Here is a 10,445-nt window from a genome sequence, read left to right as displayed (position 1 = left end):
CAGCTTCTTCAGGTATGGTTATGAGAATGAATGGGGATGGCATGTAAGTGCCTACCAACCCCTCCATGCCACCAGCCCATCGCTTTGCCACGGCAATAAGCTGCTTAGGACAGGAAGCGTTTATCTCACTGAAGGTCACCTTTTGGAAGTGCTGCAAGATGGTCACCATCTAAGATAAGAATATTCATGTTTTAAAAGAAGTTTAGAAAAACTTAACTCTAGGTTTGTAAAAGCAAAAAGGGCTCATGTAACCAAACCAGATTAATAACTAGCTCATCAGTGAAAGACTGCCCTCTATGGAGGACCTGTACATCTCATGGGTCAAGAGGAGGGCCGAGAAGATATCTGCAGACCCCTCACACCCTGGAGGCAAAGTGTTTGAGCTCCTCCCCTCTGGATGGCGCTATAGGTCACTGTACGCCAAGACGACCAGTTTCTTCCTCCGTGCCATCACTTTCATGAACATTTTGTTCTCTGTCTTTTCTTGTTTACTTGTCTACTCGTTGCCTTACGGAAGAGCACCGTGTAAACACACAGAGCTGCTGCACCAGAGTCAAATTCCTCGTGTGTCCGACACACCTGGCTGATTAAGACGATTGACATTCTGACAAATAAATAAAAGGGACTAACTAAAATTTTAACATCGAGACAGACCTTAGTCATTTTAAATTTTGAACTTCCTCCCAGCATTTAACATGCACATATTTTTTTCCTGTTTGGACAAAAACTAAATCACAAAGCAACTTTTGTATTTTTTTCAAGTTGTGTAGTTTTCTGCAAGATTTCGTCACCTGTAGCCAAATCAACATTAATTCCAAATCACATAAACAAGCTAGATACTGGACTGTTAAAACTCTTAGCTGCTAAGTGCACTCTGTAAAACTGATGTAGCAGTTGTTTTTGCATTACCATTAAAAGACAGTATTTTCCAAAAAATTGGGGGAACAGAACAGAACAGACCTGGTCCGCAGCATGAGTCAAGAGTTGGTCGGCCTCGTCCAACACCACGTGGTACAGACGCATGAACATGAAGCAACGGCAGGACAGCAGGAGGACCAGGCTGAAGGGAGTGGTCACTAATAGCAGGCCTGGTAAAAAGAAAATTATGACTGTCCTAGTCTAGGATATTACCAGATGCAGAACAAATGCACCTGGAGATTCTCCAATGATAACATTAGCTGACTACGAGGAGGCAGAGATGTCTGACACTGTGCCTTGCTCACAATTTTTGGGGATCTTGACAGACTTGGCCTCATCTTTGCCAACACCCAGCAGCACGATGACAGGGTGCAGGACGTGGGTAACCTTGATCTCCTCCAAAAGATCATACAACATCTGGGCCTTCTCCCAGCCTGGACAGAGTAGCACCGCTATAGGCTTGACACAAATACAACACAAAGCACAAATCCATAAATAAGAACACTATCCTCTGAAAACAGGTCTTACACCAAAACCCTCCAACTCACCCCTGTGTTGTAGGTGTTGGAGCAGAAGATGGAGTTATAAAGAATGTGGGTGACAAGAGGGGCAAGGTAGCTGAGTGGCTGGTCAGCGCTGTGGGAAACGATGAGTGTGTTACTTCCTCGAGCCACAGCTGGCCAGCTGTACCGGTCAGCTAGTGAGAGAGTGCTATACTGCTTCCTCTGCAACACCTGGAAACACACCGGTCACTGTATGAAGCTCTGGTGAAGTGGCTTCACGATGAGCAAAACATTTTCTGGACACACTGTCCACAACAAAATAAATTCCTCGCCTGTTTTGCTAGGGATGCTGACATTAAAGCAACACATCATAAACAGTTTACCTACATCTAAATTAATTTCAAATGTAATGAATCAGTTGCAGCAGTTACATCCAACACTTATCCTTGTGGAGATGTATCTTAACTATGCAATATGACCTGCTTACAATCAGCAGAGGAGGAAATACAGAATGTGGATAAGAAATTTGACACTCAGATGGAAATGGTGTTTTTATTATGGTGTAAAATAAAGTTAGCATGCAGGCTTCAGTTATACCTCAAACTAATATTTGCCGTCACCAGAACTAAACAACTGACATCACTACAAATAGGAACAACTGTAGCTGTGATTAAATTCAGCTACAATGTAAGGGCAGTTTGGCAGGCTAACTTACACTATTTCCCCACACATGACCTCTCATTATACATGCATTTCTCCATGCATGCCTGCATACACAAAGACACCAATCTTTGCAAAAGCTTGCCAAGTAGGTTAAATGCAACACTTTCCCCTTTAAACCTTTCTAAGGTCATATCAGACTTCCTGTTTACACTGCTCTGTTTGGATGATGCAACAGAACAAACAGTTAATGGTACAACCTGATTTAGGAATTCACTAGTCTGAACTAGTTTCTTCTTCTTGTACAGCACTTTGTTTCTGTTTTTGAAAAATTCCTTTCAACAAAAAAAACATTTTCAGAAAACATTACTTTCAATTCACCCTGCAGGTAAAGGCTACTAAGTGAATTTACTCCGTCAACTTGTTGCACTTCTCTCATCACTGCTTAAATTCTCCTACCATCAGTTTCTCTTATTTATTTACTTTGTTCCGATTTACTTATCTAAAGAGCCTCCAACAAAATTCAAGCTCCTTATTGTTTACCCGGCGGAGATCATCTGTGATGGGGGCATCATCCAGGTTGGTGCAGGGGTCCACTGGGAAAGCAGTGTGCAGCAGAATCCCCCTCCTCCTGGGATCACTGGGAACAACCTGAGAAAGTTCAAGATCTCAGTCTTGTCTTGTCATTTTTCCTTGAAAGACCACACCACCTGGAGTTTAGGTCAATTTTCAAAACCAGGCCACCTTACCCGAGATAAACCCCACCTCCACAAACATAAAGCACTCTACTGTGCACAGTGTACAGTATGCCACACAGCTATTAATGGGGCAAAAATGATCACAAGACCATGTCATGACTCATCACCTCTACTAAACAATCTTCCATTTTTTTCCAAGACATTTATGTACTGACAGCCAACATGAAAAACTAATTTCAGCCTCAACGACATAAAAAGGTGTTGCTGAGAAAACCTACCACATCATCTGCAGCATGAGGATTGGGATTCAGACGCCCTGGGTTCAACCACTCCAAAAGCCTGTGACAAGACAGAAGTGAAAAGCGAGTACTGAAAAAACAAACAAACAAAAAAAAAAAAAACAAACAAAACAAAAAGTCTGTTTTTACACCCCGACCTACTAAAAATTTACGAGAACACTTGATCGTCACAGTGCAACACCAAGTCAGTCAAACTCTGTCCATTTAGGAAGCAACAACACTCCCATCCTATTACAAACTTTGCTGAACAAAGCCTGAGAGGAAACACGCAACATGTCTGGTCGTGAATTTTTTCTCTCCCATACACAGCTCACCGTGCACAGGCCCAGTCCTCGATACACCTCCATGTCTTCTCTGTTGGGCCCGACTCTGAGCTACTGACAAGCAGACACACAGTGGGGAAAATTACACTGTAATTGTGTAACTGTCGACAGAGGAGGATTCAAAGACAGGTAACGACTCTCACCGATACTGGGCTACAACGACTCAGTCATTAAGGGACATTGTTGGCCATGAAAGGACTGAAACATCACCGAGGGGGATAAATATCTCCGGCTCAACACCAGTCAGTCAGAACTGATGAAGCCTCTTGGATGAGAGGTGAAACGTCTTCGACCTAGAAATCTAGTCCACTTGATTTTTTTCTAAGTTTTTTCAGTTTACTATGACCTGGATGACTGAGAATCTGCACAGACATGTTTACTGTACCTTGTTTCGTCACCTGCATCTGGCAGGTGAACTTGTCTGCTCTCAACAAAGCTTGCAGCTCCACTTTTTCCACTGTAGAAAGGACAAATAAATTCAAGACTAATTACTGAGGCTGATTGTTTTTCTTTTAAGTTGAATGAACCAAGCAATTGGCTGAATTAACTTATAGTGACTTGTGAAGCAGAAAACGCTGACCAGTCACATGCGAGCATCCTCACCTCATACAGAGCAATACATCCTCTTCTGGTATTACCGTCTCACTGGTTAATCTGTGTGACAAATCATACTTGGGAAATAAATTACATACACTTACCAAAGCATTTGTGCTGAAGCAATATACACCTGCAAACTCAAGTAAAATCAACTGTTGTAAAACAACTGTTTCTATAATCCCAGTATAACAAAGAGATAAGTTACTGGCAGTCAATTAAATGAAAAGTCTATAAACTGAATTTGTCAAAGTGGGGCAGCATACTCATCCTGTTTTGTGCAGGTGATGCAGACTGAAGTCATCTCTGTAGGATGACAGTCATTCAGTTCCTGGAGGGGGAGGAAAAAACCCATACCAAATTAGGTTTTAGGTCTAGATGACAAGGCTGAAAAGTTGCTTGCTATGATAGCATCAAGTCTTCTTTTATAAAGATTTTTAGGCATCGTTGTCTTTAATGGATAGGGCAGCATGGAACCAAACAGAAAACAAGGGCAGAGAGAATGAGGTGTATAACATGCAAGACAAGCTATGTTCATATCCCCACCGACGTTTCTCTCCAAGTAATGCGGATCTGATGTTTCCACAGAGGTGTGAACAGAACAAATCAGATGTTTTCAGATCAGATCTGGGCCACTTGTACATATATGTGCTCCAAGATCATATCGCCATTAATTGCTAGTTCTCCCATGTTTGAAATGTCAAATGTCTTGCTACACAGTCTACGTTTTGCACATCCCGGGTCCTGGTCTTTTTCAAGTCATGCCCTATACTTGTGCATATGAAACCAAACATAATTAAATCTACATGTCCCTGGTACAGTGCGAATTTACATTGCTCATGTATTAGTTGCAACCTCAAGTTGTCATAGAAAGGGTGTAACAGACAGAAAATACCGTAACCATTCATGAAATTGTAGATAAAATCTAATTTTCATGACTCTTCCAAAATTTTTGTATTTATATTTTTCAGTCCTGGAAATGCTTTCACATTTCATGACCTTTCCAGGTTTCTCATGACCATGTGAACCATGCCACATTAACATGAAGACATCAATATCATACAGAATTGTAATTTCATCAAAATAACATAAGAGAACCCCCCTGTAAATAAACTCACACTGTGAGCCTCCTGTTGGTAGACAGTGCTGGAATTCAGAGACTTCAGGGACCTATGGAAGAGAGTATGAGGGGAGATGCTCCCTTAGTATCAACTAGTCAGGTAAGAAAATATGCTGCTGGTGTCAGCCAGCCAGATGAGAGGTCATGTATGATACTGGACCACCTCTCACCTGAATAGACTGAGGTCTGTGGTCAGAGCTGCAGATGGAGACAAGTCTGGATCCTCTGAAGAGGCCCTGAAACATGCAAACAAGCCAGTTAACTACATACACTGTGGTACAGTCCTCCAATACTAGGAAGGTGTCACAATACCCTGCTGTTAAAAACAGAACAATACCCCATTTTATTAGTACCGATACCTGTGGTAAAGAACGGCAGCTTTTTTATAAGAGCTGAGGTGTGACAGTGGGGCAGCGTGTGCGACCGCTGGGCAGCTTGTCTGCAGCGCTCTACTTTCACTCCCTGTAGGCACAGTGGCCATGTCAACCATTTCAGGCAGGGCTCCACACTAACTTCTTCTACTAGCAACACTGGTGCTCCTTACTGAAAGGAGCACCAGCACAAATTTTAGGTGCACCACTTAAATGGACATGCAGTAAATGTTCATATTTTTCCCCTAACAGTATTACTGATAAATGCTTTGGTGACAATGTCACAAGGTGAAGTTGTGCTCAACAGAAACTGTCTCATCTGCCCTGTCTCTGCCCTCAGATGATGAAAGGTGTCTTTGGTGGCACCATAAATTCCTTCTATTAAAATGATCCGTTATCTGCAATTGTTGTGCACAATTAATGTTATCAAATTAAATGTTCTGCTACTTTATACTTGTACTCTCCATCTCAGAGGCAAATACTGTACTGTTTACTCCCTACATTTATTAACCCACAAGTAACTTATGTTAGTTAGCTTACTTTGCAGATTCATATTAAAATAAAAATCAACTAATACATTATGCTACCTAACAATACAAAGCATAGCAGAAATTAAAATGAGCTATTCTAGACTTAGATTTTTTTGTTCATTTTAAGTGTAAGGTTTTGAGTTCAGGACTTCTGCTGTTACCAGGGTAGCCTATGTAGTGGTAAAAGCAAACTTAATATAGTTAATACTTATTAGCATAGTTGATAGGCCAATGTTAGTTAGGTTAAATCTGAAGTATGGTCAGAGATGAACTCTCTGCTCTTTTGTGAGGGCCTCTGCAGGAACATTGGGTCAGGCTTCCTGTTTTTCAGTACAGGCTGTAGGGGGTTCCCAAAATAGAGAAGTGAGAAGGGTGGGGGCCCGATGGACGTCAAGACTGACAAATTGCAGGAAGTTGGGAAATAGCTATATAGTCAGTTGCCGAGCTGATAAGACAGACTTAGACTTAGAGAGCGTGTGGGTGCATGTGAGGACTTCAGAAGACAGACAAAAACTCCAAACTCTGCAGAGACCCAAAAATCAAGGTGGTCCTGTGTCTCGCCCTCTGAATCCATTATTACAATATATTGTTCAATAAATGATGATTGGCACTGCAGTGATTCTCCCTGTGAATTAATTCTATACACGACACCTATTTTTTTTTAACTGTGGTATTACTACTGACCCACCTCTGGGGTAGCAGTGTGACAGGCTGTCATTTTATTGTCACTGCGGCATCATCTGCATAATGTTCAGTAGATTCCAGCTCACCTGTTTCTGAATCTCGTAAAAGTAAACTGCCAAAATGAGCCCAATGTGTACTCACCTCTCTGCAGCAGCACCTAAGCTGTTCTTTGATTGGCTGCCTGGAGGCTGTTCTGTGACCTCTGACCTGCCATATGCCTTGGAGATCATCTGCTCATGTTCTTGGCTCTGTCATAGAGAGGTCAGAGGTCAGGATGTCAGGATGTATGGAGATTTACTACAGTAGTGGCAGTAACATGGTGAACTTAGCTGCTGACCTGAGGTGGAGAGGGTGCTGTTAGCAAATCACCAGCCCTGGGTGCAGCCAGACTGTTTACTCTCACTGAGGGTTAAACCAGATCAGAAACAAAGAATGAACTGAAAGCCAGCACCAGCTCAGACTGTCTTACAGATGACTGACATGATTCTAAACTGACAACAGCTGCTGTGTATGGGAAAGAATAAAATGAACGTCGTAACAGCAACAACTGAAAGCTACAGGACTGTTTGTTACTATTATCATATCAAAAGGGACAATACAGCAGCTCTGGCCTGTGAAAATTAAAAACAAAAAAATAAAATAAAATTCAATACACACTGAGGAAAACAAAGAGCCATGAAATGCAATTAAATAAATCAAAACTACCACAGCCGACAAAACAGCCTCCCCTCCTCAAGGCCCACTGAGGGCTTTTGATCCTATCAGGATATTCAGCAGATAGTTTTCTCAGCTCTCTGATCACTTTAGGGATTATAGGCTTAAAAGTTACTAAAACCTCCATAAAATCTGCTATTACCTGGCAGCTGAACAGAACAGCTTGGGGCCTGTTTTGTTGGCTGTGTTTTCTAATGTGAAGAATGGACTTCAAAAGTCAAAAATCAGAACATTTTTCAGTGCATCACTTTATTACTGCAACTGTCAACATGACAAATTCTGTCATCTCAGCCCAAACATTTATGACTACACACACACACACACACACCGTGTGGATGTGTCAACTTACACAGACACCCAATGTAGTGTAAACTTACACAGTCTGGTCTGAACACATAATCTGTACAATTACCAGAAGGTGGTTTGTTTGAGGTCTTGGAGACAATCTGGTGTAGACCGCTGGAGGGCACAACAGGAAAGCGGACCACCTCACCCAGGCCGCTGCCATCAGTGGACTTGGTGCTGCTGTAATATGCAAACCCCTTGGCCACCAGGTCATCATTCACACAAATCTGGGGAGAAAAATCCTAGATGTTTGTTCTGTGTTTCTGCAGATTTAATCAAAATTCCTCTCTAAAGACACTTTAATCTTTATTAAAAACTCGGTGCTAGATAATGTAGTGCTGAAAAGATGAAAGTTGGTCCTTGTTCATTATGTTTAATTATATGATATTTACTTAATATTGATGTGTGCAAGACCGACAAGGGTAATACAGGCAGTGGTGACAGCTAACCCTAACCCTTGAACAGGCAACAGAGAGAAAGGCTTATCAATCTACCTGGACAGCTGCCCGGACTGAGCTGAGGCACCTGCCAAGGTCACCTACTAGACACTTCAGAGGGGGTTAGACAGAACAGATTTTTTATATTATGATGGGAATGATTAAGTCTGCTTAGGTCTGTCTGTCAGATTACAGCATTAATTTGTCTGGTAGCTTCTATCAGCTTGTCATTTGTTACTTGCATGGTTATTAACGGCTGCTTTTTAGCAAGTAATAATGGTATATTAAGTAGTTTATAACTGGGTTTTTGGAGGGGTATGACCAAGTCTGACACACCCCAACTGTAACACTTCCACTGACCTGTAGTGAATGACAGTGGTGCACAGGTCTGACTGTGCAGCATGGAAGAATCATATCATCACTGGTCTGATTTTACCTGATGTCAATAACACCAGTAACCTGTTAAGACTTTTCCTGAGTGTATATATATATACACAGTGCCTTGCGAAAGTATTCGGCCCCCTTGAACTTTGCGACCTTTTGCCACATTTCAGGCTTCAAACAAAGATATAAAACTGTAATTTTTTGTGAAGAATCAACAACAAGTGGGACACAATCATGAAGTGGAACGAAATTTATTGGATATTTCAAACTTTTTAACAAATAAAAAACTGAAAAATTGGGCGTGCAAAATTATTCAGCCCCCTTAAGTTAATACTTTGTAGTGCCACCTTTTGCTGCGATTACAGCTGTAAGTCGCTTGGGGTATGTCTCTATCAGTTTTGCACATCGAGAGACTGAAATTTTTGCCCATTCCGCCTTGCAAAACAGCTCGAGCTCAGTGAGGTTGGATGGAGAGCGTTTGTGAACAGCAGTTTTCAGTTCTTCCCACAGATTCTCGATTGGATTCAGGTCTGGACTTTGACTTGGCCATTCTAACACCTAGATATGTTTATTTGTGAACCATTCCATTGTAGATTTTGCTTTATGTTTTGGATCAGTGTCTTGGTGGAAGACAAATCTCCGTCCCAGTCTCAGGTCTTTTGCAGACTCCATCAGGTTTCCATCCAGAATGGTCCTGTATTTGGCTCCATCCATCTTCCCATCAAGTTTAACCATCTTCCCTGTCCCTGCTGAAGAAAAGCAGGCCCAAACCATGATGCTGCCACCACCATGTTTGACAATGGGGATGGTGTGTTCAGGGTGATGAGCTGTGCTGCTTTTACGCCAAACATAACGTTTTGCAGTGTTGCCAAAAAGTTCGATTTTGGTTTCATCTGACCAGAGCACCTTCTTCAACATGTTTGGTGTGTCTCCCAGGTGGCTTGTGGCAAACTTTAAACAACACTTTTTATGGATATCTTTAAGAAATGGCTTGCTTCTTGCCACTCTTCCATAAAGGCCAGATTTGTGCAGTATACGACTGATTGTTGTCCTATGGACAGAGTCTCCCACCTCAGCTGTAGATCTCTGCAGTTCATCCAGAGTGATCATGGGCCTCTTGGCTGCATCTCTGATCAGTCTTCTCCTTGTATGAGCTGAAAGTTTAGAGGGACGGCCAGGTCTTGGTAGATTTGCAGTGGTCTGATACTCCTTCCATTTCAATATTATCGCTTGCACAGTGCTCCTTGGGATGTTTAAAGCTTGGGAAATCTTTTTGTATCCAAATCCGGCTTTAAACTTCTCCACAACAGTATCTCGGACCTGCCTGGTGTGTTCCTTGTTCTTCATGATGCTCTCTGCGCTTTAAACGGACCTCTGAGACTATCACAGTGCAGGTGCATTTATACGGAGACTTGATTACACACAGGTGGATTCTATTTATCATCATTAGTCATTTAGGTCAACATTGGATCATTCAGAGATCCTCACTGAACTTCTGGAGAGAGTTTGCTGCACTGAAAGTAAAGGGGCTGAATAATTTTGCACGCCCAATTATTCAGTTTTTTATTTGTTAAAAAAGTTTGAAATATCCAATAAATTTCGTTCCACTTCATGATTGTGTCCCACTTGTTGTTGATTCTTCACAAAAAATTACAGTTTTATATCTTTATGTTTGAAGCCTGAAATGTGGCAAAAGGTCGCAAAGTTCAAGGGGGCCGAATACTTTCGCAAGGCACTGTATAAAGCACTTGAACACAGCCGAGGCCAACAAAGTGCTTAACATAAGATACAATTCAAAACATCTAAAAACGTGACAACTACAATATTAAAATACCAATAAAATAACATAAAAGAACCAACATAGC

General features: G+C 41.7%; 1 protein-coding gene across 1 annotated transcript in view; it reads right to left on the bottom strand.

The window, feature by feature from the left end:
* Nucleotides 1–10,445, bottom strand: part of tdrd12 (tudor domain containing 12) — a 29,272-nt gene that overhangs the window by 9,888 nt on the left and 8,939 nt on the right. The window contains exons 7-21 of the mRNA XM_020617529.1: nt 7,827–7,986; nt 7,038–7,102; nt 6,842–6,948; nt 5,286–5,351; nt 5,114–5,165; nt 4,262–4,326; nt 4,005–4,055; nt 3,787–3,858; nt 3,393–3,455; nt 3,058–3,118; nt 2,625–2,732; nt 1,467–1,652; nt 1,224–1,377; nt 961–1,088; nt 5–169 (exon numbers count right to left, since the gene is read on the bottom strand). Of these exons, the coding sequence (XP_020473185.1) occupies nt 5–169; nt 961–1,088; nt 1,224–1,377; nt 1,467–1,652; nt 2,625–2,732; nt 3,058–3,118; nt 3,393–3,455; nt 3,787–3,858; nt 4,005–4,055; nt 4,262–4,326; nt 5,114–5,165; nt 5,286–5,351; nt 6,842–6,948; nt 7,038–7,102; nt 7,827–7,986 (1,503 nt within the window). The remainder of the gene's footprint in view (nt 1–4; nt 170–960; nt 1,089–1,223; nt 1,378–1,466; nt 1,653–2,624; nt 2,733–3,057; nt 3,119–3,392; nt 3,456–3,786; nt 3,859–4,004; nt 4,056–4,261; nt 4,327–5,113; nt 5,166–5,285; nt 5,352–6,841; nt 6,949–7,037; nt 7,103–7,826; nt 7,987–10,445) is intronic.

This window comes from Monopterus albus, unplaced genomic scaffold, assembly GCF_001952655.1.
Source record: "Monopterus albus unplaced genomic scaffold, M_albus_1.0 scaffold191.1, whole genome shotgun sequence".
NCBI classification, from domain to species: Eukaryota; Metazoa; Chordata; class Actinopteri; order Synbranchiformes; family Synbranchidae; genus Monopterus; species Monopterus albus.
The sequence above is the reverse complement of the archived record's forward strand: the minus strand, read 5'-3'. Positions and strand labels throughout refer to the sequence as shown.